The following is a 25,956-nucleotide window of genomic DNA, read 5'->3' as shown; positions in this document are numbered from 1 at the left end:
TGCTGAGTCCTCCCTAACAGAGGCTGGCCGCCAGGACCCAGCTCCTCCAGATAAAGACGGAGGATGGACCGAGCCTTTCCCTTACTCTCCTTCCACTATCATGTCGAGTGCTCTTTCCTAACTCCACATGCCATCCTAAATAAATTTCAACCCGCTGTCATTTGAGAAAAAGCAAACAAACCAAAACAAAAACAAAGATAATGATTTGGGATAAAGTGACACCGTTTCTTCAGATCAGCACCTGAAATCATTCTACCCAATTTAGACCGGAGAGTGCGACCCTGATGTAGATAGATGGGGCGTGTGGAGGAACAGGGAGGCATTGTGTGACTTAGGGGTCTCAAGTCTCCTCCAGGAGGCAGGGCCCACGGTCTGGTCCCTTCTCTTCTAGTTGGAATGGAAAATTGATGTAGGACAGCTTAGCCCAGGTCAACAAACTTTTATTGCCATTTCTGCCAGATTCCTGATTCTTCCACTGTAGAAACACCAAGTTCTGGTGCTGGGAGATGAGGGTGGAGGGTGTTGCCACTCTTCTGCCAAGTTAAAGAAAACCCCACTTGCTGGAGAGGGAGGGCCAGACAGAGAGGAATTCAAGGGCATGTATGGCTTAGGCCGGCTTCTGCCGACTGCAGAATATAGGGACCACGGTTCCAAACTCTTTTGCGAAGGGGGTGGGGATGAATTTGGCGGCTGTTGTACCCCCTTGCCCTTGCTGCCATGTTTCCATGGAAATGAAGGAGGGGCAGGATGTAGCTCACTCTGAGTACCTGGGAGGGTGGCAGGGCAAGCATTTGGTAAACATATCCCCTTCCACTCCTACCCCCAGATACCCAGCTGTCCCCATGCAACCCGCAGGCTCACTCCCCTCTGCCTGCTCCACTCCCTTCCCCTCCGGAGCTGGGGTTATGCCAACTGGACTCCAGGCAGGGCTGCTAGTGTCTGGTCTCCACAGCCAGGTCGCCCTGGCAGCAAACTCTAAGTATGTCCACCTAGTCCAGAGCAGCCCTAACAGGGCTGTCTGTTGTGCCTCGGGAAGCTACGCAGCTAGTACGCCTACAGCTGTCGGTACCACCGCTGCTTCCCACACACCGCTGACCAGACAAAACTTCAAAACACAAACCCAAATGTTCAAGGTTAGAAACAGGACAAAATAGTTCTCTAACAATGCTGAGGCTAGGATGGGGGATGTGAGGCACGTCCTTCTGAGACCTGAGCCATCTTGTGCCCTGTCTTCTGGAGTTTGCTTCTTTCCACTGGGCCCTCATTGCTGGGGGGCTGAAATCCAAATCTCCATAGGGTACCGTTCTCAGTACCCTCTGCTGTTGGTCCATGAGGCTTGCCCATCACCACGGTCAGGCGGCACGGGAAGGCTTCTCAGTACCACGGGTCAGCCCGGTGCTGTTGGTTGTAGAGCTGCAGTTTGATCTGATCTTTTATTTGATTCACGAGGACCTGGGACAGCAGGATTCCCACCAGCTGCAAGGGGCAGAATGGATGTAGCCCTCAGCAGAGAGGGACAATCTGGCTTTCCCTGGCTTAGTCTTCCCAGGGCAGCAAGCACCCCTACCCTCTCCCCATGTCAGTACCCAACTGATCCCTGGATTCCTCCACAAATGACAGCCTTTGCAGAGTTTGTAAAACCTAGAAGTTGGACAGGATAAGTTACCTGAGGGATGGCCAGGCCTAGTGCCACACCGCCAAGTAGGAACAGGTTGCTGTGTATCCAGTTGACCAACTTGTCAATACAGCCGTTAGTGTAGATGACTTTACTGGCTTCCAAGTAGTCAAGAGCCTGCATACCTTGGCCACACATAGTGTTGATCACTGCCTGAGGGAAAAGTTGAGAAGCCGAATGATACCCCCACACCAGCAAACACTGGCTGATAAACGTGCCAACTTTCCCAACTCCCTAAGTTGTCAGAGAAGGTCTGCAGAGAATACTGGAGTAAAAGTAGCTTACTGCAGAACTCCTTTCCAAACTCCCTGGGTCTGATGCTCGGTTTCAGACCTGCTTCTTCTGAAGCCCACGTGGGCTGTTGGAGTGAAAGCATGACCCTACAGGGGGGTGAACACAAGCATCTGCCAACCACCCTGCACACCAACTGGTTAAACTAGGGGGATAGAGTGTCACCATAACAGCCTTGCTGACCAGGAAGTAACTTGGAGTGTTCCCAGGAGGAAGTGAAGTAGGGTGTTTGCTCACCTGATTGGGGGTGGGCAAGCAACAGGAATAAGGCACCGAGCAACGCTCACGGCTGGGGTTGTCCTCCGAGCAGTTAAAGTACATATTCTGAGACCAGTCTCTGTAGGAAATCCCTCCGCAGCAGCTGAACTGCAACAAGACCACAGAGAGATTAAGAATCACTGGTTCAGCCTACAGTCCACAACCCCAGAGAACCTAGACAACAAAGATGACCCTAAGAGAGAAATATATGGATCCGCCTAGGAAGGAGAAAAAGACAAGATCTCCTAAATAAATTGGGAGCACAGGGAGGTAGGGGGTAGGGTGAAAGGGGAGAGGGGAGGAAGGAAGCGGAGTGGGGAAAATATATAGCTCAATTAAAAACAATAAATCAAATAAAATTTAAAAAAAATTAAAAATTTTTAAAAAATCACTGATTCCCCACACTGAGGTGGCCAGTGGGGTTCATTTGTAACATCAAGTTATTCTAAACACATCTATGAACTCAAGCTTCTTGGTTGCTTTCACCTGAAGAAATTCTCTTTTTAATTCTTCATGTGTCTTATTAGTTAGTGCTTGATACTCCAACTGCATGCAGCACACACACACACACACACACAGCATGCAGCACACACACACCCATACACACAACTGTACATATCATTCAAGTGTAACTTCTTGAGAGAAGGTTCTGGGTTTACAACCCTATAAAACAGAAGGAGATACTTAAGTTTCTGGCTAGACTGGGGGTGCGCAGTGATGGAGAATATGCTTAGACTGTGTGACCCCTGGTTCACTTCAGCACTACCAAGAAAAACTATTCAAATAAAATCCAAACTGAAAAACTTGACATTTAAAAAAAAATTCAAGAAGAAAATCTTCAATATCACGAGTCCACAATTACTCCAGGGAAGCAAACTAAATCCTAAAGTCAAAAGTCGCTGACCAGGGGAAGCTGGAGCAGGAATCAGCAGTGGAGCTGAAAACACCTCCATTCAAATCTCCCTTTGATTCACAGCAGTATAGCACAAAATAGCCACAAGGTGGACGCGACTCAAGTGTCCACCCGCTGCTGAACAAAATAAGGCAGTCACTCGAAGTATTATTTAGTCTTAAAAAAAGAAATTCTGGAGCCAGCAGGGAGAGATGGCTCAGGGGTAAAGAGCACTGACTGCTCTTCCAGAGGACCTGAGTTCAATCCCTAGCAACCACATGGTGGCTCACAACTATCTGTAATGTGATCTGGTGCCCTCTTCTGATATGCATGCATACATGCAGATAGAACGCTGCATAATAAATAAATAAAACCTTTAAAAAATAAGGAAATTCTGGCACATGCTACAACATAGATGAAACTTGAAGCCATGCCAAGTGAAAGAAATCAGTCACAAAAGGACACATATTGCATAATTCCATTCATATGAAGCCCCCAAAGTAGTTACATTCACAGGAAGTTCAATAGTGGTTGCCTCCATGAGAGTGAAATGGAAAATATTTAATGGGCACAGTTCAGTCGAGAAAAATGAAGTGGTTTTAGTTTTTAAATTGTTCGCGTGTGTCCGTGTATGTGTCTGTGTGTGTGTGAAGGCCAGATGACAACTTTTGGGAGTTAGCTCTCTCCTTCCCCTGCGGCTCCAGCATCAAACTCAGGTTGTCAGTCAGGTTTTTACCCTCTCAGCCATCCCACCAGCCTGAAGAGTTTCGTTTTGTGTTGAGATGAGGGTTCCTGCAGCCAGGCTGGCGGGGAACGCAGTATGTAGTCAAGTCTGGCTTTGAACTCTCGATCTTTCTGCTTTCATTGCCCTAGCACAAGGGATGGTGTGTACTGCCATAGAGACAAAGACGGGACAGTTCTGCTAAAAAATTTAGCAATGGGTACATACAATGTGATTTTTCCCCTCCTATACTGGAGATTGAACCTAGGACCTCACCCATACCGGGTGCTACAACCCCAGGGTCTCAGAAGTTACTCAGGCTGTCCTTGAACTCACAAGGAAGGCCTTGAATTCTTGATCCTACTGTTTTAGCCTCTCAAGCAGGGAGGATTACAAGTTATGTCAACACATCCAGCTAATGTAAATATTTTTAATACTTAAAATGGCAAATTCTGGGTTGTGGGCACAGCCCAGTGTTATAGTATTTGCCCACGATGTTCAAGGCTTTCTACTCCTAGTTTCACAAAAACAAGAAAAACAAACAAACAAAAATGGTATTTTTGGTTGTGTATATTTGGCCACTTTTTTTTTTTGGTTTTTCAAGACAAGGTTTCTCTGTAGCTTTGGAGCCTGTCCTGGAACTAGCTCTTGTAGACCAGGCTGGACTCGAACTCACAGAGATCCACCTGCCTCTGGCTCCCGAGTGCTGGAATTAAAGGCATGTGCCACCACCACCCGGCTCACAATTTTTAATGTAATATATAATAAAATATATAGCTCCTCATTCCCCTACAGGAAACCCCTTACAATGATTTCTTAAAAATTCTTCCAGAATTCTTTTGCAAATAAGAACCCAGAGTCTTTCCTGTCCTTTTCTTTACATAAGCAACAGATTATGAATACTATATGTACCATTATGCTCTTAACAGTCCCTGTTTCTCCCACAAAGTCCTTCCCAGAATATATCACTTTGCAAGTAAAAGAAGTCCACAGGCTTACAGAGTGAGACATTTCTTGAACAACCGTAACTTCAGCCCCTACCCCCCTGGACACTAGATGACCACACTATGCTTGGCTGGTACCTTCTTCTGGCCAAAGTCAATGAGGTTCTGCAGGTCCAGGTCGTCTCGATAATGCACTATAGCATTGTTGATTAATTCACTCACTTTCCCCCGAGCCTGCCAGATACACAATCAGGACACAGGATTAATCCATAATTTATTAATCCCCTCAGAAATAACAGCAAACACAGACAGGCATCTGTGGTAGTTTGAGTATGCCCCCTAGTCTCAGATATCTGAATATCATTGGCGGTACTATTCTGGGAGATGTGGGAGGTGTGGCTTTGTTGAAGGAAGTGTGTCACTGGGGGTGGGCTTTGAAGTTTAAAAGACTTGTACCATTCCCAGTGCACTCTCTTCCCTCCTTGTGGGTCAAGACGTGAGTCCTCAGCATCCTACCTCTGTCACCACGCCTGCTGCTTGCTGCCCTGTCTCCCCTGCCGTGGCATACTTACCCCTCTGGATCTGTAAGCCAAATAAACTCTTCTCTAAGTTGCCTTGGTCGGGGTATCTTATCACAGCAACAGAAAAGTAATTTATATAACACTGTTTTGTCTTTTTGCTCCCCTTTTCAGATTTCTCCCTGTTTTATGGTCAGAGCACAATTTGTAGGGCAGAAGGGCACCCGCCATACATACATACTACAGTGTGGTCAGAGGCCCAGGGTAGCCCTTCCCAGTCTTATGCCATGTCCCAGCAGATCAGCACAGGCTTGGCACTCTCCCATCCCATTCTGAGTATTCACTGACAGACAAAAAGTTAGTGAAGCCAAATGACCCTAAGTCCCTACCTAAGTACCAGCTCCCATCTTTCCAGCAAGCGTAGTCATTCTCACTGTCTCCTATGCTGGCCTCCTTTTTTACACACTGGATGTTTCTATCACATCCTGCGGGCCATTAACTCACCGGCGAGCCTCATTCTGTCACAAATGCCCTTCAAAGACCTTATAAATTTAATGAGAAGCCCTGCGAGCTTTGGTGACTGAGGCCATGCTAAGCTTCCGATCCTTGTTCATGCAGGATGAAGGGGGAGAGCCTGACTGCTAGAGAGATAAAACTCATGCTCTTTGCTCTTTAATACCAATGAGAAAGCCTAATTTAGGGGCCTGGGTCACTAAGCGGTATTAGCGACAAGGCAGTCACTACTTTCCCCCCAAGAGCGGGGGCAAATCACAGACTAAAGTTCAAAACTAGGACAGCTACCAAAGGTCACGGTCATATCCCCTCAGATCATCTTTAACCCGAATCAGCCTTGAAATCCGTCCTACCAAGGGAAGATGGTTGGTTTTCAAGGCCCATCCACTCTGGGGCTCAGGTGGGCAAGAGAAACATTGATCCTGACGTCATTGCTTCTCAGAACTAGCTTTCAAAATAATGCAGTGTTTGTCTGACTCTGCGTACCAGTACCTCAAAATATCTATTGACTAGTGCCACGAAGAAATGAATTTTGTGTTGATTTTAGGAGAGCTTACTGTGCGGAGACACTGACCCCTAGTGGACACAAGAAATCTGCATCTCTTTAGACTTGATGCATCTACTTTATTAAGGCAGAAGGAAGGGCTTTCAGCTACAGATCAGCTCAAGACTGCTCAGTTTCACAATTTCGTATCATGGTCTCTTTCGGCTCAACTACTTTTCCTATGAATTTTGTGTATTTGTGTGTTGAGACAGGGCTTCTCTGTGTACCCCTGGATGTCCTAGAACTCACTGTAGACCAGGCTGGCCTGGAACTTAGAGATCTTCCTGGGATTAAGGGCATGTGCCACCACTCCTGGCTTCTTTTCCTGTGATTTTATCTCACAGCCTTGTTCTTTATTCCTGCTGACTATCTGTCAGTTGAGAATGGAATTCTGGTTCTCCCCACCCCCAGTCACCCAGGTTTCTGAGACAGGCTCTCATTAGGTAGCTCAGGCTGTCCTAGAATGCACTACGCAGACCAGGTTATCCTCAAACTCACAGTCATCCGCCTGCCTCTGCCTCCTGAGTGCTGGGACTAAAGGTGTGCACTACCACACCTGGCTACTTTTTTTTTTCTTCCTTTATCTTAAAAGACAGATTTCTCACTATGTAGCTCCAGCTAGCCTGGAACTCACTAAACAGGCAATGCTGGCCTCAAACTCATGGAGATCCCCCCGCTTCTGGCTTCCCAGCGCTAGGATGAAAGGAAAGGCTGGTTCTTAATTAGGCCTGTTGCCTCAGGACAGCCCCCCTCCAAGTGTGGGAAACGGGGTTCCCTCTGCCTACGCATCTAGTTCAATAGAGAGTTCTCGATTACGAGTCTCTTCAAGTCTGCGGTCCTGATCGCAGCTCTACTCGGTCATTTACCATTCACGTTTGCAGGTTATTTGAATGTCTCTCATGGTCATAGAATTTTCTTCTCTAATGGCATCTCTGATTGTCAAAGGAAAACGCCTTACTATCATGAGATTCTCTTTAAAGAGGTTGGTGTTAAAGGCCATTTATTCACCCCTAAGGGAACCTTTCAAAGGCTGGTACTTCTCAGGGGAGAAAGGGCTGTGGCTAATTAGTCAGGAGTAGGAACTTCCCCTTCCTCCCTCTGGTACTGAAGAGGCCTCTAGGCTCCCAGGGTTACCTTGTCTGAGAAGACGAAGCCCAGGATGCCCGCAGCCAGCTGCAGCAGGAACACGATGGTGAGGCAGAGGGAGAACTGTGGCACACAGGCAAGACAAGAGACAGTCGTCACTGCTCAGGGAAACAGCCCTTTCCAGGGCCAAGCAGAGTACTGAGAGGCAGCTAGGCTCTTCTCCACACCCCCCCCCCCCAGCACGGCAAAGGCTACTGCCTCCAGGACAATGATGCAGAGGTGGCCACCCTGTGCAGGGTCACCCAGAGCACTCTGCAGTGAGCAGCGGCCAGCACTTAGAAGGTGGCCCAGCAGTTCAGAAAGCACAGGGGAGAGGAAAGCGAGGCCCTTCTGTGGAGCCTTTGCGCACTCACCGTCTGCAGAAGGCAGATGTTCTCGCGAAGGGATCCGATACAGCCACAGAAGGTGAGGAGGAACATAAGGACACCCACCACGATCAGCAGGATGGCGGGGTCCACCGCCAGACAAGCCAAGGCTGCTTCTGGGAGAGAGGCTGACCCTCAGCTGGAGCCCAGTGCCCTCGGAGGGGGCTCCCAGGAATGGATGGGACGGGAGGGGTGTACCCACACTGTTCTTCCTGCACTAGGGGAGTCTCCTTGCCTGGTGATGATTATGAGAAAGCAAGGCCTTCCCCAGGGAAGAACAGAAAGCGTGTAGAGAAGTCCTGGCGTGTAACTGCAGGAACTGGGGAGCAGGCTCCTGGTGGGACGGCGGGGAGCGGGGTGGGGGCGGCACTGCCGCTCCAGAGATGAATTAGAACGACACGGGGCTCATGCCTGGGTGGATTCCTAGAGACTCCGCAGAGGAATCCAGCTTGAGTCACTTCAGGGTAAACTAGCTAGGGAGGGCAAAGTCCTTGACTGCTCTCTGCTTCCACAGGCTCAGCTTCTCTCCAGGACTTAGGCTCACGGGTAGGCAGATCTTGGGAGAGGGACGGGGGGCTCAGGAACGCCCAAGTGAACCGCCAGTCTGACATGACCCAGGGCCAGGATGGAAGCAAACAGGGCACAGTGAGAGTGTGAGAGGCAGAGGGAGACCTGGAACCCACCTGCGTGCTTCATCAGCCTGGCATAGACACCCACAGCCACCATGACCATGGAAATGACCTGTGGGAAGAGGCAAGGAGTCAGATTGAGACTGGGATTGAGATGCTCTGGACACAATGAAAATCCTGCTAGGAGGGCAGGGAGGACAGCTCTCCCGGGGTCCGGGTGCAACATCCCTACCTGCCTGCCCCCAGTGACAATGCGAATGCCGCTTTACCTCCGTGAGAAATCCCCAGTACCGGCTCCTTCATTCTCTGCGACACCGCTATCTCGTGAGACAGTGTCCCCATTTCACAAGTGCAGAAATTAAGATAGTACAAGTTTCATATAGAATGGAACAGTGATTAGAAACACAAGCTTCCAGACAGGCTTGGGGGTATAACTCAGCACAAGGCCTGGGTTCAATCACAAGCATCAGAACTTCACACAGATGCATGCATGCGCGCACACATGCAATTGAAACAAAGCATGGCCTTCTGAGAGATTCAGATGTTTAACCCTATTTAGGACAAATTTCTGAGTCTCAGTTGATTCCTGCATGTGAAGCTGGAATTAAGGTCAAAGAGCCAGGTGGGAAGGTTTATGGCAGTCAATCTCAGCATTTAGGAGGCTGAAATGGAGAATTAAGAGTTCGAGGTCAGCCTGTGCTCCAGTGCAAGAGCCTGCCTCAAAGGAAAAAAAAATTATTTTTATTTGTGTCTGTGTGGATGTGCACTGAAGCCAGAAGATGGCGTAGGTGATCCTTGGATCCCTCGGCACTAGAATTACAGATGTCTGTGAAATGCTTACTGTGGGTGTCCTCTGAGTTACAGCAATCAGCATTCTTAACCACCGAGCCAGAGCCATCGCTCTAGCCAAAACATTATAAATGAATACTCATACTTCATTTTTTTTGTTTCTTCTCTCACCACCCCCAGGAAAGGTTTCTCGGTGTAGCCCTGGCTGTAATGGTGCTTGTTCTGTAGACCAGACTGTCCTCAAACTTAGATCTGCTCACCTGCCTCCCAAGTGCTGGGATTAAAGGTATGAGCCACTATGCCCCATTGAACTTGTATTTCTTATATCTTAAAAAATGTTGTAGGGGCTGGAGAAATATCTCAGTGGTTAAGAGCACTTGCTCTTGCAGAGGACCTGGGTTAAGTTCCCAGCACCCACAAAGCGGCTCATAAACACCTGTAACACCCAGTTTCAGGCAATCTGGTTCCTTTCTCTGGCTTCTGAGGGCAACTTTCATAAATGCAGGCAAAATGCTCATACACATAAATAAAAATAAGCTAATTTTAATGGTTGATTCATTTCTTCATTCGTGTATGTATGGGCTCATGCCACACCGTACACACGGTCAGAAGACAGCCTGCAGGAGCTGATTCTTTCCTTCCAGGGAACAAACTCAGGTTGTCAGGCTTGGCACTGAGCTATACCAGAGGATTCATGCCGTCAGTCCAGAAAAAAATATTTTTGTAAGAGTTAAATAAAATAATGTTTGGAAAGCACCTAACACAATTTCCGACATTAAATATCCATCACCAGTGTGCTCACACAGGGATTGTGCGATTCTGAATTCTAACCCACCTGCATCAAAAGGCAGGGCTTCCAGGCAGATAGATGCGGGCTCTAGCTCTCCAACTCCCTTGGAAGCCAAGGATAAAATGCACATGGACACAAAAGGCAGGAGTGTGTGTGATTCCTGGCACTGCCACGGAAAGGAACCTTTATAGACTCCGGTGCCAGCGCGGAAGAATACAACCTAGGCCTGACAAATGTCACGGCTCCTCCCTGTGAGAGCAAGCCCATTAAAGGTCCCCAGAGGCTTTTAATCCCTGGACCTCCAAGAGAGCTCTGTAGCCCCAGCTCCCTGCTCAGCTTCAAGCCCGGTTTCCAGGCTGGTGCTAAGCAGCAGCTGACTGTCACCATGGCAATAGATGAGGCCAAGCTCTGGCAGAGACAGTTCTTAGTAGCAGGGACTTGACCAACTCGGTAAGGAAGGGCATGGCAGTTAGACCCCCACATCTTGCAAGACAAGAATCAGCTGGAAAGGGCCATTTGGAGGGGTCTTCCATGAAAGAAGGGAGCTGGGCCCCAGGACAGGTAATAGGGTCAAACTAGTCCTCTGTGAAAAAGGTATGTTTTCATGTGGCACTTATTTCTGAAAATTCTTTATTATTTAGTGAGTTAATGGCTAATCCTGGATTAAAAATAAGTCTCCGGAACGCTTTTTTTTTTTGTGAATCCACAGCCCTTTCTCCTTGCTCCTTCATCTGGCCCTTCCTCTGACTCATGGCCAGCATTATCAACTGGCCTCCAAATTTGTGTTTGTGCATCCACAACCCTGTCTACACACACACACACACTGACACACACACACAACTGAAATCTGGCCCTTCCTTAGACTTGGCTCCATATCTTATCAGCCTTCATATTCTGCCCAGAACAAACAGGACAGCTTACAGAGCCGAATGTGGGGCTGGAGGTGCCAGCTGACTCTTCCTATAGCATGGCTAGGCTTAGGAAAACCATAAGTCAGTCGCCTCCAGGTATGGAAGGGTCCTTTGACAGTACGAGTAAATGTCTCTGTCCCTTAAAACTAACCACACCTGGGCCAGCAGATGGCTCAACAGGCAGAGACACTTGCTGCCGTACCTGGAACCTACTCCACAAAACCAACCCCTGCCCTACACACACACACACACACACACACACACACACACACACACACACACGTGTCTTTAGTTAGGATTTCTATTGCTGGGATAAAACATGACAGCCAAAGAGCAAGAAAGGGTTTATTAGGCTTACACTTCAGCATTGTTGCTCATCACTGAAGGAAGTCAGGGCAGGTAACTCAAAACAGGGCAGGATCTGGAGGCAGGAGCTGATGCAGAGGCCACCGAGGGGAGCTGCTTGCTGACTTTCTTCCCCTGGCCCACTCAGCCCACCTTCTTATAGAACCCAGGACCACCTGCCCAGGGATGGCACCACCCACCATAGGTTGGGTCCTCCCTCAATGGTCACTAAGTGGGAAAACACTTAGTGACCTCATCGAGGTCTCATCGAGGCATTTCCTCAGTTGAGGCCCCTTTTCTCTAATGACTCTAGCTTGTGTCAAGTTGATGCACGCAGCTAGCCAGTATAGCATGCAATTCCCTCGTCGCTACATATAACTGCAGTTCTGAGTACCATTTTACTATGGACTGAATTAAAAACAAGTATCTATTCCGTGTTCCTGTTGCTCCCAGTCTCCTTGCATGCTAAAATGTTCTAGACTGGATAACTTTGTACAGGGATCAAATCAGCAGGCGTGATGGTGCACAGCTCTAATCCCAGTGGTCTGGAGGGAGAACCGGGAGACTCAGAAGTTCAAGGCCAGCCTTGACTATGAAATTTGGAAGCCAGAATAGGCTACATGAGACCTTATTTCAACAAGAGAGAGGGAAGAGGAGGAACAGAAGAGAGGGAGGAGAGAGGCAACATATCATAGCGCAACTTAATTCTCTCCATGGGCCTGTAATTACAACAGTAGCTCTGTCTACTAGAGTAAGTAGAATAGCATCCCCCAAAGACAATAATGTCCTAATTCTATGAATATATTATCTTACACGGCCAAAGAGACATTTTGCAAATGTGATTTAAGATTTAGAGACAGAGATTACCCCCCAGGGCCCAACAAGCAGACCTTATCAGAAGGAAGGAAGAGGGTCAGGAAGAGGGGAGGTAGAGCAGTGGAGGTACCATGGACCTCATCGCTCCAACCATGGATGCGGTGCCATGGATGCAGGCAGCCTCGGATGCTGGAGCAGGAAGCACAGGAAGGAGCATGGCACTGCTGACACTTGATGACAGCCCAAGGAAGCTGGTTTTGGATTTTGGACCTCTAGAAACGTGAGAGATCAAATTTATTTTAATCATTAAGTTTGGGGAGACAGGATGCAATACACTGTTCAAATCCAACCAATCAGCTGCTAGTGTAAGGTACTGTGAGGACCTACAATCTGTGTGTTATCCCGGAGAGAAAACAAGAGCATCTATAACTTAGAGCGATGGCTCTCAACTCCACCTGCCATAGAGTCACCTGAGCACCTGGGAGTGGAGGAGGTACCTCAACTCTTAATGCCCCCACTGCCCTGCAAACCCAATAGTTTACAATCTCTGGCAAGGAGGCCCAGGCAAGCATAGTTCTGGAAGAGTTCCAGGTGATCACACAGGGCAGCCAGAGGACTTTGAAGTCTAAAGTGCAGCCAACCAGGAATGTAAAGTTGGAGCTAGGTTACGTTAAAATCAAGACTGAGGCTTGACTATTATTAGTAGCTCATGTGATCAGTAAGGATTTTCCTTCCTCGGAGTTCTCCAGACCTGCATCTCACCGCTTTATCTCCCACACTTCTGTTCTTGCCCTCACTTCCCTCCCCGGATCCCTCAAAGCTGCTGCCATGGCAAGGTGAGTGTTGCTGATATTAACAGCATCAAATTTCAAAGCTGAACAGAACTTCAGAACCGGACCCTTACACTCACCCCTAAATACAGAGGAAGCTAACAAGCAGAAGGGACATTTGGTCAAGTGTATACGGATGCTGCGGCCACGTCTGAACCCAGTGCAATTTCCTACCTCATTCTAGTAATCTTTCTAGGGTATCAGTCTTTGCTACAAAATCTCCATAATAATGACCTCCTTTCACAAGGACAGAGATAAAGTCACTGCTCTTCTTAGAGTGGGTTTTCAGAGAATGGACAGAATGAAGCCTGGTTAGAAACTTTTAAAAGCTAGGTACCATTTTCAAAATAGCTGAGTCTAGCTTTTACGCAAATTTATATTTCTGAAGAGCTGCCAGTCAAATGATATAAAATAATTTGTATGCACCAATGCGCGCATATATATATATACATACATACATACAGTGAGTTATCACCTTGGAATGAAAATGGTCATCCCCTGGGCTTCAGTGAGGAAGGGCTAGTTTAGGACCACAGCAGAAATGTATTACGAAGAACATGGAACAGGTTGGGGCAGAAAGTAAGAAAGTATTCAGCCATAAAACTGGGGCAGGGGAGATGGCTCAGTGGGTAAGAGGATTTGTCATGCAAGCATGAGGACCCAGCACCACGTAAAAGCTGGGTATGGCTAAGTGTGCCTGTAACTCCAACACTGGGGAGCCCATAACTGGAGAACTTGTTGATCTGCCAGCTGTGTCCAAGTGGAGAGTTTCACATTCAATGAAAGGCCCTGTATCAGAGAAACTGGCAGAGAATGGTAGAGGGAATCAGTGTCTTCCTTTGGCCTCCACATGGGCACTCACACACAGACACACGCACGCACACACCACAGTAAAAATTCACTTATTGGTGAGACACAGGCACCAAAGGCCAGAGCTAGAAAAACTTAAGCATCAAAATAAATAAGAATGGGGGCTGAAGAGAGGACCCAGGCTTGGTTCCCAGTAACCACTCTGGCTGACTCACAACTGCCTGGAACTTCAGTTCCAGGGGATCTGAAACCTCCTCTGTTCTCTTCAGACATTTACCCTCACATGCACATACCTACACACAGCCATACACACATACACATACACATAGAGGTAATTTAAAAATAAAAACTAACTGTATTATGATCCATAGTATAAAACAGATTATTTGTGCATCTTTACTGACACAAATAAAGGTCTCAGTAAATAGACAATAGCTAATAAACGTAGGTATCAAAGAGGTAGAACACAGCTCCTTGCTGCTAAGTGTGCACCGGGCATGGTCTTTCCCCAAAGACCACAGCACAGAAGAGGAACAAACAATTACACACCATGGAAACCGACCCACAGCACCCCAGGCTCTCCATCAAGGTCAGCGGCAAGAGGGGTGACGGTGACGAATCACTGAGATAATACAGAGTGAGGAAAACGTTACTTTGCCACTGTGGTCTTCCCCTCAAAACCCACAACCCCACGAACACCATGAGCAAGATATCAGACAGTTCTAAAAAAGAGATGTCTGCAAAATACTACAAAAGACCCTCAGCAACCTTCAAGGCTATCAAAAACAAGTTTGGGAAACGTCACAGCCAAGAGGAAGAAAACATGGCAACCAAATGTGATGCAGTATCCTGGAGGAGAGAGGTAAGGAGACTAAGGGAGGCTGATTGAAGTCCAGAGCAGGACAGCATCGGTGCAACAGACACGGCATGCTGACGTCAGCATGGAAAAGCTGGTCTTAAAAAGCCTTTTTAAATAAGGGCTGGTGAAAGGGATCAGTGAGGAAAGGAGCTTGCCAACAAGCCTAGGACCTGAGTTCAAGTCATGGGACCCACATGGTGGCACACACTAATCCAGTACTTGGGAGGCAGAGGCAGGTGGATCGCTGTGAATTTGAGGCTAGCCTGGTCTATGGCGTGAGTTCCAGGACAGGCTCCAAGCTACACGTGGAAACCTGTCTTGAAAAGCCAAAAAAAAAAAAAAAAAAACCCAAAACAAAACAAAAAAAAACTACCTTAAATTTTTTAAACTTAGGTTTTTGGGGTAGCATCTTCTATTGAAATTTTTTTCATATATATATTGGTTTTTTTCGAGACAGGGTTTCTCTATGGCTTTGGAGCCTGTCCTGGAACTAGCGCTTGTAGACCAGGCTGGCCTCGAACTCACAAAGATCCGCCTGCCTCTGCCTCCCAAGTGCTGGGATTAAAGGCGTGCGCCACTACCGCCAGGCCAAATATAACGTATTTTGATCATGTTTTTCCTCTCCCCAAATTCCTCCCACCCAACTTTATGTTCTCTCTCTCCCCGTTTCAAAATGACAACAACAACAACAAAAAAAAAACCCAGAAAAACAAGAAACTCAAGAAACAACAACCCCCCCCTACAAAACCAAAAGTCAAAACAAGCAAAAGACCAACAAACAAAAACAAAACGTCCATAAAACCAGCACTGGATTAGTTGTTTTTTTTTTTTTTTTTTTTGATTTTCGAGACAGGGTTTCTCTGTGGCTTTGGAGCCTGTCCTAGAACTAGCTCTGTAGACCAGGCTGGTCTCGAACTCACAGAGATCCACCTGCCTCTGCCTCCCGAGTGCTGGGATTAAAGGCGTGTGCCACCACCGCCCGGCTTAGCACTGGATTAGTTTTGTGTTGGTCAACTGCACCTGGGCACAGGGCCTGTTCTGAAATGTGGTTCATATACTCAGTGAGATTCCACTGGAGAAAACTGGTTTCCCTTTACCAGTGGGTATCAGTTGCAGATAATTTTCCTGTTAGGGGAGGGACCCAATATCCACTTCGCCCTCTTCGTGCCGGGACCACATAGGATTTGAACCTGTACAGGTCTTATGCATGCTGCCAGTCTCTGGGAGTTCACATATACAGGCCCTGCTGTGTCCTGAAGACACTGTTTCCTTGGACTCCTCTGTTAGCGCTGGTTCTTACAGTCTTTCTGCCTCCTCTTTTGCGTCTTGGGGGGAGGACAGCATCCCATTTAGAACCCGGTGCTTCAGTCCCTCACTCTCTGCACATGGTCCAGTTGTGGTCTCTGTGTTAATCCCCATCGACCGCCAGAAGAAGTGTCACTGATATAGGCTGAGGTACTGATCTGCACCCCAGGCCAGTGTCATCACAGGGGGTCCCTAGGAAAAGCTGGAGACAGGCTAGGAGGCAAGCTGGGGTAACATTTTAAAACAGGATCTTGCTGCAACGCTTGCCTCAAACTCACTATGCAGTCGAGAGTGACCTTGAACTACTGTTACTGCCCATGCCCCCTCCACTCCTTCCCTGGTGTCCCAAGTGCTAAGAGTACAGGCATTTGCTACCACACCTGGTAAATTACACATTTTTTGATGGGAATATTATATAGATATTGTTGTATTCTGAGGAAGCATAGGACACTAATTTCTATGATAAAAAGAAACACTTTTACTAACATAATATACCACTGAATATATGTCTCTGCATGTCATAAAACAACACAGGCAGTACTCTGAATAGTTCCCTTGTTTCCATTACAGTATTGTTACTGGGCCTCTTCTCCAGTGCTGACTAGAGGATTAACAGCCAAGAAAACAGGAAACAGAAAATTCTCCCCATTATTTTGCCTTCTCTTGCAAATTAGGAAAAGACACCCATGACTGGATATATGTAAGGAAAAAAAAAGCCTTGTTCTAGCCCGTACTGTACTAGTTCACGACCTCAGGTTGAGGCACTGAACACAGGTTCCCAAGCTCAGTATCAACGACTACAGGCAAACTGGTAGCTGGTGGTTTGCCAAACCCTGGGAGATAAGAGCAGGGCCCTGTTTCTAGATGCTACACACATGCAAGGAGCTTTTGTAAAACAGAAAATATTGATCATTGCCAAATATTAGTATCATTAATTATCATCTTTCTATGGCTGATGGTGGGACTGTGAGCAAACCAGTTTTAAGTTCGAGGCTGACTCACTCCCATCTACACAGCACTCTCTTCCTCCCTGAAGGAGGCTTCACTGTAGGGCCTTCCACCTAAGCCCACCTCCAGCAGGGGACTCCAAGGAGGCGCTTCCAGAGTAGTAGGACTCCCTTCTGTGAGTGCCAAGAGCTAGCACCAGACTAAACTTCATTTATTTTTTTTACATTTATTTATGTATTCACCCATTTGTTTGTATGTGTGTCCATACATGCATGCTCATGCCACGGTGTACATATGGAGATTGGAGAACAACTTTTAAGGAGTTGGCTCACCCCTTCCATGCTCTGGACTGAACTCAGGTCACCAAATTTAGAGAAAGAGACTTTCATCTGCTGAGCCATTCTGCCTGCTCCAGACTACACTTACACATGCTATCTCATCCCAACCGTGAGGGCACTAGGGTCTCCATTTTACAGGGCTGAAGTTGACGGCATTCAGGTGGCGTTGCTAGTTCATTCAGGTCGTGAAGCTGAAATGGGATGGGAACTTATTCTAGTCCTCAGAGCCTTAGGACCTCAGCCACAGGGCCAGCCGCCCTCTTATCTCTGCATCACAGGCACCCCGGACCCCACGCGCGTGCGCATGTTTCCAATGGGCTATCATCAGACAGGAAAAACAGCTGCCCTCAGCTATCTTCGGGAGCAGCTGGCAATCTCCAAAGTAGGCAGAGCTCAGGGAGGGGGGAAAGATAGCATGAGAAAATAACAGGGTACCAGCAAGGCCTAGGGGGAATCCTGAATCTCTAAATGACATCCTGAAAGGGGGAAGACATGGCATGAAGAAGCAGGGCCTACCAGTCAGAAAACCCTCCAAGAGAAAACACGGGCCTTGCCTGGTGGCTCCACATTTCCTAATCCATCTGCAGACAGTTTGTGTGTGTGTGTGTGTGTGTGTGTGTGTGTGTGTGTGTGTGTGTGTGTTTTCACTGGCCACTTCATTAGCATCTTTGCCCCTCTTCTGAGGTTGATGGTAGAAGACAGCTATTGCAATGCCAGGAAATCCAAATCTTTCCCAGAGCCGAGGTCCCAGACTCAACCCTTAGCCAAAGCAGTTACTCCAACCCTACTTAGAGGAAACAGGAAGGAGTCTCTCCTTTGCTTCTCAGATTTTCTATCCTATTTCTGGGTGGAATGGAGGAAATCACAGCCTCCCAGACCAAAGCAGGGCCCAGCCCTCATTTCCCAAGACCCCCACATGCTGGTCATCCCAGAACTGCGGATCCTGGAGTTCTGAGGAGGCGACTGTCTGTGTGGCACCGGCTCTTGGCTTGCTCCTTCTGAACTGGAGGATGTTACCTTGATGGAATGGAGGAGTCCGCAGGGCTCTTCCCTCATTCCATCTGTGGCTGACCCTTTGGTGTCTTCCTCAGATCGTGGCTGCCTTTGCACTTCCAAGGAACGCGTGAGGAAGGGAAATCCCGCAGAGCTTCCCACAGTAAAACTGTTCAAACCCAACGGTTGCTGGACATAGTAACGCATGCCTGGAGTCCCCAAACTCAGAAAGCTGAGGCAAGGGGACTGCTGTGAGTTCAAGGGCAGCCTGAGCTACACAGTGAAGCCTCCCACCCCAATCCAAACTCAAGGTCCTAGAAGGACCAGCCTAATTCATAGTCTGACAGTCTGTTACTAAGACTATGAGCAGAATTTTACAATTTAAAAATTCCTTCTAAAATATGCTGAAAATTTAACTTTCTACTTAATATAAGACCAGCAGTTTCTAGGGGAGATAGGAAAGCGTACATGATGTGATGGCTCTTACCGCCATTTATGTGGTTTGAAGCTTATTTGTTCTTTAGCGACAAGGTCTTACTATGCGCCCGTGCTTCCGGCTTGCCTGGAATTTGCCTGGTAGCAGGACAGGCTGATCTTGAATTCAGAATAGTCTATTCTGGCCTTGAATTGAAGATCCTCTTGCTTCTTCAGTTTCCCGAGTTATAGGATTACAGGAATTCGATAATCTGGCATCTCTATTGTTTTTTTTTTAAAGGAGCTAGGCACGGTGACTCGTGTCTATAATCCCAGCACTCAGGAGGCTGAGGCATGAAGATCTCTGTGAGTTTGAGGCCTGTCTCACTAAATCAGGAAGAGCAGCTGGAGAGATGGCTCAGTGAGCAAAGGACTTCTAGTCCCAGAACAAAGACCTGAGTTCAAATCCCCAGACCCACGTGAAAAGCTGGACTTAGTGGCACAGTGTCTACAATCTCAGAACTCCTGTTGTGAGATGGGAGGCAGGGACAAGGGAATCCTAGAAGCTCTAAGGCCTGCTACCCTAGCATAGGCAGCATAAGAGACCCTGTCTTAAACATGGTGAAGACAGATACCTGAGGTACTCACAGAGAGAGAGAGACAGAGAGACAGAGACAGAGAGAAGAGAGAAAAAATAGATAGCCAGGACAGCCTCCAGGACTGTATAGAGAAACCGTGTCTCAAAAAAGAAAAAAGAAAAGAAATCAGAAGGAAGCTAGACTCAGTGGTACAAATTTGTCTGTAATCTCAGCACTCAGGAGGTAGAGGCAGGAGGATCAGAAGTTCAAAGTCAGACTTGACTATATAGTGACTTTGAGCCAGCCTGTCTCAAACACAAAACAAGAATCTGATTGCTTCATTTATTGAAGCCTCCCTAGCCTGCCGGCTTCATGAATGTGGGGGGAAGAGGAGGTGGGAAAGTGTATCAGGAGAGATGGAAAGACCCTTCCATGACTACAGGATTGTGATAGGTTTGATGTCTGGTCACCTCCTCCTGGCTTCTGAGGCAAGTCACATCACCACAGGTGGTCTGGGATGATTCTCAGTGTCTGGAGGACTCCAAAAATAATGGTCAGGGAGTGGATTATAATGGGTGCTACTTCTTCATCCAAATCATGACATTTATTCCAAAGGGTTTTTGAAACAACATGCATATATATATATTCCAAAGCCAACAGATTTCCTAAGCCTTCTCTAGGCTGTGTAATGGCTATGCTGCCCTATAGTACAAAATGGCATTTTGATAACAAGGTAGTATTAGGTCAATCCTTACAATACAACTACAATTCTATTGACCATGGTCTGAAGCGTTAAGCGTGTTAACCTTCCTCTGTTCTCTCTCACTATACTGCCTTCTTTTCAAATCTGAGAGCTTACAAAGGTAAGTTTTTTTTGTTTTGTTTGTTTGTTTTTTGTTTTTTCGAGACACGATTTCAACTATGTAGCACTGGCTGTTCTGAAACTCACTCTGTAGACCAGGCTGGTCTCGAACTCACAGAGATCTGCCTACATCTGCCTCCCGAGTACTGGGATTAAAGGTGTGTACCACCACTGCCTGACTCTAATTTTTTTTTTAAGAGTCCTCACCAGTGGCTGGGATTGGCCTATGGAAGGCACAGATGGGGTCTAAATGTGCCACAGATAAAGAGAAGAAATCCAGATGCTGGGGGTGGCAACCACATGTGGCTCTAAGGAGCTACCCATGGGCATGGCTGTCACTTTTGTCTGACCCAACTCAAGGGAGAGCTGTCAGGCAGGTAAATCTATGAGGGAGACAGAACGAGTCTAGGAGGGAGAGAGAGAGAAGGGACACTGTGTGTCCATCGACGAAGCTTTGCTCTCTCAGGCAACAAACATTCCATCAACCTCTACTCCTGCCCCAGGTACTGAGAATCCAGAACTGGCTGGGTGGGTGGTGTTGGCACACACCTTTAATCCCAGCATTTGGGAGGCAGAGGCAGGAGGATCTTTGTGAGTTTGAAGCCAGCTTGGTCTACAGAGTGAGTTCCAGGACAGCCAGGGCTGTTACATGGCAAAACCCTGTCTCAAAAACAAGAACAAAGAAACAAAAGATACAAAACAACAACAACAAAAAATCAAAGCAAAAACAAAACAAAACATCCAGAATTGAACTCAGCAGTCTCTTCCCTCAGGAGCCTGGGGTCTAGATGGGGAGACGGATACATAAGCACATGACTGCAGTGAGGGAGGAAAAGAAGGGACCAAGTGAGCACCCCAACTGCTGCCCTGTGTAGAGATAAAGGGTCATCAGGGAGCAGAGCTGTGCTGATACTGCCCAGGCTAAGACCCTGTTTCCCCGCAGCACTGTCTTAACTCTGTACAGAGGTGACCAACACAGGGAGGTGGAGAAAGGCAGTTACTTCTAAAGAGTTTTAATACAACTTCTAGGATCTTGGAGCAGTTACTTCAGGCCATGGAAACCCAACAATCCGTCGCCCAGCAACCTGATTCTGGGGAGAAAACCAGAGCTTCCAGGCCAAAGAGGAAATGAGATTTGAAACATAAACAGAAGAGACTGATTCTGATTCCAAGGGAGGCATCAGCCTTCCAAATCAGACTCCAAATGCCCTGAGAGCCAGGGCTCCTGCAGCAGTAGAGGTGGCCCCTGCCACCACCATCCCTGAATGTGAGCCCAGATGATGCTGGCCTCCTTCCTAATGTGTATCAGGCATAGATACAAACAGCATCCCTACATAGCTCCCCAGGAACTGGCCAGATGCATGTACTCTGCCTGCAAAGTGGCCCAACTGTCCTGGCCATGGGTGCTTTCCATGCGGAGAAGGGGAATTTGATTAGGCTAGGGGAAGCCTACAAGGGACATTGCATACCAGTCCCTTAAGCAGACGGGAACAAAGACGAGCTCGGAGCTGGAGAAGTTGTCCTTCACTGACAGCTGCATGGGTGTGGGGTACAACTGGGGCTCTGGGCCTGGGAGAGAAGTGATAATCAGCAATGCCTGAAAAGTACCTCCCCTTTCACCCTCCCTTAGGGAGGCCAATGTCCCAGGGACCAAGACACGGAGAGATTCATGCTTAGATCCTGCCCCAGGTCTTAACGAGAGAAAGCGGTTCCCAAAGTGATTTATTCTTCTATACATAGCTTACAGAAATAGACAAATTCCTCCTTTAGAGGGGAAAGATTAAGGACAGAGAGACAGATATGTTGGCTTAGCGTCACACAGTAAGTAGGAGCCGGAAAGAAACTGGGGCTCTTGTCCTTCCACGTGCTATTTCTAGAGCCACCAACCTTTTGTGTCTGCAGTAGGCCAAAAGGGGGTTCTGCCCTAATCTGGGGGTAGTACTAACATGGATAGCCTTTGATTTTAAATGAAATCAAAGCATTATTTTATTTTAGTTTATTTAGTTTTTCGGCAGGGACACGTTTACCCAAGGAGAGGGAGCATTTTGTCACCCATGTGAACGGATGGCCAGAATGCCTTCGTGAAGCATTTTAACCAAGGTAAATGGGCCTAGGAACCTGGCTCTCTGCTGGACTGTGACCCCCAAAGTTATTTGTTTGATAAAAGAGAGTAGAGCATAACAGTTCAAGAAAATGTTCCAGGACACGAGCGGCGGATGTGCCAGCTGCTGACCTGAGGGTGACAGAAGAGAGAGGCATCCAAGGAGGACCCACTTGAAAGTGGTGCCTCTGGTACTTACCCCTGCAGGTGGAGTTCCCCATCAGTATAACCCTTCAGCCCTGAACTGTGCTGGTGAGGGGCTTTCTTGTTTGCAAACCTCTCAGGAAAGCAGAACCCAGGCCATGAGAACTCCGGTTGACTGGTTACCCCATAGGCTACAGTAGCAGCCATCTGGGCCACGGGCCTCCCTGACAAGCATGCGGATTCCGTAGCAAATCACCAGTCCAGGCCTGCTAACCAGCTGCTGGACCCTGGTGAAGACACTGGCCATCGCTGCGATTGCGCTTCCTCCCCGTTAAAATGTGGAAGTCTACCAGGATGCTTGCTACGTTTTTTTTTTTTTGTCCTAATTGTAAAACCGAGAATTTGACAGAAGCCCAAACTTCAGTCTTCCCAAGAGTATGCGGGCTGAGAGTGAGCTGTCACCATCCCCCTCTGGGATTTCTCTCATTTGTCCCAACAGGCTAACACTTATGTACTCTGTCTCTGCACTTCACACCATGGCCCCTGTGAAACATTTCCGGCAGCCGTTCACATGTCTGGTCTGCTCCTTCTCCTAGGAAACAGATTAGACCCACTGTTCTTCCCTCCCGCAAATCTGAACTATTGGTCTCAGGCTGAGGTAGGCACGGATGATAGGCTTAGGGGGGCTGCAGCTCTGGTGTGCTAGGAGCTGTCAGCGGATGGGGAGATGGGGAAGGACTTCCCTCTGGTATCAAATCCAGAGGGGCCCAAGCACTCTCTAGTGGTGAAATAGGACTCAGCTAACATTTTCTGATGAGCTCCCCCTGAATTCTCAGCCTGCTTCTGCCACCTCTCCATCACACTGGATTGGAATTTTGGGGGGAGGAAGGGAAGGAAGGCCTGCAGGCTTGAATGGATTTACCCAGATCGGTCAAATCAACAAGGATTGTAGAGTAGGGACTGAAACCCAGGTGTCTGGAGCCCTAGGTCTACATTGTTTACACTTTTCCCACCCCCAAACAGAAGATTCTGAAGGGGCTCCCAGTCTGCCAGTCCAACAGAGGATCCTATTTAAATTAGCTGAAGGCTGTCAGCTCAGAGAGGAAAAGCTGGTCTTGAAGGAGGTAGGGCAAAGTTTAGGGGCCATTCTGGGATAAGCAGGATATACATCGGACCTAGAGGCCATTCTTAACCCTTTTCAGCCTTGACAGGAGCAGACACTGAGGCCTGCAAGAGGGAGTGATAAAGCCCCTTGACCCATCCCCCTGAGGAACTGGGGGAGGGAAGGCTTGGGGTTTCCCTTCCTTCTCTCTCCCTCTCCCCCATTGCCTGTTTTGGCAGTCGGGCCTTCCAGCACCCAGGCCTGAAAGTCCCTAACCATGAAACCTGCCCATGGGGCTGTCCAACCAGCTTTTCTCCCAAACACATCTCTTCTGGCCTCACACAGATCCTCATCCCTGCTAAACCTTCATCCCCGGCAACAAGAATGATGCCCCCTCCTAACGTCCCCTCCTGACACGGAGGCACAGTGCTGTTCCTCCCCAAGAGACATGCCCCCCGAAGTGTCACCAGCCCAGAAAACTAGGCGGCACCACTCACCACGCTCCTGAGAACCGGACAGCCCAGGTCGGCCCTCCCCCAGCCACAGGCAGCCCCCCCTTGGCGCTCCGGGGATGCCCTGCAGCCCTTGTGCCCCTTGACCCCCGAGCCTCACCCAGAAGAGCATGTTGAAGAAAAAGAGCAGGTATTTCACCAGCGGACTGACGAAGGAGAACTCCTCCCCGTAGGCAGCGGGAGCGCCAGGTCTCCGCGCCATGGTCCGCAGCTGCCCCCGGGGGCCTATCTCCCAGCGGCCGCCGGCCCACCTGCGTGCCCCGCAGCCCCGGACGTGAGCCGCGGGCCCACGGGGATCCGGACGCCGGGATAGCCGCACCGCACCGGGAGCCGCCCGAGCCGTGCGTCGGGGAGCAGCGCGGCCGGGGAACGGCGCCGCCGCTGGAGTCGCGGCGGGCAGCGTGAGCGGCGGAGTCTCCACCGCGGCCGCAGAGCAGCCTAGCCCGCCCGGCTCCCAGGCAATCGGGCCCGCCCCCTGGCCGGCCATTGGCGAGGCTGCCTAAACCTGACTTCTCATTGGTTGGCGGCTGATGTCACTAAGCGGCCAGCCATCCCTCTCCTCGGAGAGGCGGGGGAGACACCTGTTCTGTGAGGGACAACTTGTTAAAGGGTCAGTGGTTCTGCTTCTCCCCGCCTAGACGGGAAAGCCCGCGGGCTGCAGCTGCTTAAGGGAAAAAGAATGAGGAAAAGGAATGCACCCTGCATCCCACACCCACGGCCTCTGCCCAGTTGCTGTGCACACATGCAAACACACGTACGTTAAAATCAACAAGTACGTACTCTGTGTTGAGCAATTCGTTCAACGCTGTGGAAGCAGAAAAGAATGAATGTGATCCCCAGGGATCAATAAAATCAGAGAGACAAATGGCAGGCACCTACTGGAGGGTAAAGAATAGACGCAAAACTGTTTAGCAACCATATATTTTAAATGCTTGTTTAAAGCTCAGTAGTGGAATTCTCAAACCGTCCTCACCAATCTTGCCATCCTGTGATTACCATCCAGGCCCTCTATTCAAGCCTTCTCGGAACCTTGATCTACATGAATACATGTGTTTTTTAGCATGCTGATGGGGCCTGCACAGATTGAATCCTGAGCAAGCGGTGGCCGTTGTACAGGCTACAACAAGTAATATAAACCTAACCTTGGGGAGGGGCCTGATTCTGCCATCATTACTATGCTCTCCCCAAGCTGCGCTTCGTGTAACGTTAAATCTAAGGATCAAGTTAGACGGTGTGTGTGAATCACTCACACATAGAGGCTCATACCCGGGCTCAGTAAATGTGTTTTTAAAATTTTACTTCTTTAAAAGATGTGTATGTGTGTGGGCCTAAGTGTATGTATACGTATGCGTGCAGGTGCTGATGGAGGCCGGAAAAGGGTGTCAGATCCCCTGGGACTAGAGTTAGAGACTGTTGTGAGCCACCTAATGTCAGTGCTGGGAACTGAACTTTGGGCCTCTGTGAAGGCTGCAAGTGCTGTTAGTGACTGAGCCACCGCTCCAGCCCTGGTGTTTTGTTTCAGTGGAATTCATAATCCCGTGTGGAAATAAAACAACAGCAGAATCACCATCACGTAAGTGTTAGAAGCTGAGCACTAGGTGTCACGGCAGGAGGGATCAGGGGAGGCTGAGAATGGGAATAATAGAGACAGTGGGGAGGAGAGGTCCGGGTGGACACAGAAAGCTGTGTCGAAGCTTGGACATAGAAAAGCATATCGTGTGTCGTGTGAAAAATAAGCAGATCACTTTCGTGGCTTGGTGTGGAGTGCAAGACAACACCGGCTAATGCCAGCATGTGCTGGATTGAATGAAAACTGTAGAAGGACTTGATATCAGATGGCTGAGTTTGCGTCGAACTGATTGGGACAAAAGAGTTTTGTAGAAAGAAATGTGGTAAAATCTTTGTTTTCAGATAGAGTGTAAAAGAGGCTGAAGAAAGCTTAATCCCAGCACTTAGGAGGCAGGTGGATCTCTATGAGTTTGAGGCCAACCTGGTCAACGTAGTGAGTTCTAG

The 25,956-nt window shown here is 48.4% G+C and overlaps 1 protein-coding gene across 2 annotated transcripts; it reads right to left on the bottom strand.

The window, feature by feature from the left end:
* Window positions 1-423: 423 nt before the first annotated feature.
* Window positions 424-24,386, bottom strand: Tspan33 (tetraspanin 33). Of its 2 annotated transcripts, none has more exons than XM_075953651.1 (8): window positions 24,044-24,284; window positions 8,551-8,608; window positions 7,856-7,980; window positions 7,491-7,565; window positions 4,920-5,015; window positions 2,204-2,332; window positions 1,667-1,828; window positions 424-1,476 (listed from the first exon to the last, which is right to left on the bottom strand). In XM_075953651.1, exons 1-8 carry the CDS (start codon window positions 24,143-24,145, stop codon window positions 1,375-1,377), a joined length of 849 nt encoding a protein of 282 aa, XP_075809766.1. In that variant the 5' UTR covers window positions 24,146-24,284; the 3' UTR covers window positions 424-1,374. The 2 variants fall into 2 exon arrangements, with proteins under 2 accessions (XP_075809766.1, XP_075809767.1); XM_075953652.1 differs by having other exon boundaries at window positions 1,235-1,476; window positions 7,856-7,983; window positions 24,044-24,386.
* Between the last annotated feature and the right edge of the window lie 1,570 nt (window positions 24,387-25,956).

This window comes from Microtus pennsylvanicus, chromosome 19 (genome assembly GCF_037038515.1).
Source record: "Microtus pennsylvanicus isolate mMicPen1 chromosome 19, mMicPen1.hap1, whole genome shotgun sequence".
In the NCBI taxonomy this organism is placed as follows: Eukaryota; Metazoa; Chordata; class Mammalia; order Rodentia; family Cricetidae; genus Microtus; species Microtus pennsylvanicus.
This window is presented reverse-complemented; position numbering and strand designations above follow the sequence as displayed.

Excerpts from the sequence above, each read along its gene's own strand:
- Tspan33 (XM_075953652.1), bottom strand. The coding sequence starts at position 24,145 with ATGGCGCGGAGACCTGGCGCTCCCGCTGCCTACGGGGAGGAGTTCTCC. Across the intron at positions 7,984-8,550 it reads CAGGCTGATGAAGCACGCAG|AAGCAGCCTTGGCTTGTCTG; the intron begins GTGGGTTCCAGG and ends CCTCTCTCCCAG. Across the intron at positions 1,477-1,666 it reads TAGGCCTGGCCATCCCTCAG|CTGGTGGGAATCCTGCTGTC; the intron begins GTAACTTATCCT and ends TGCCCCTTGCAG.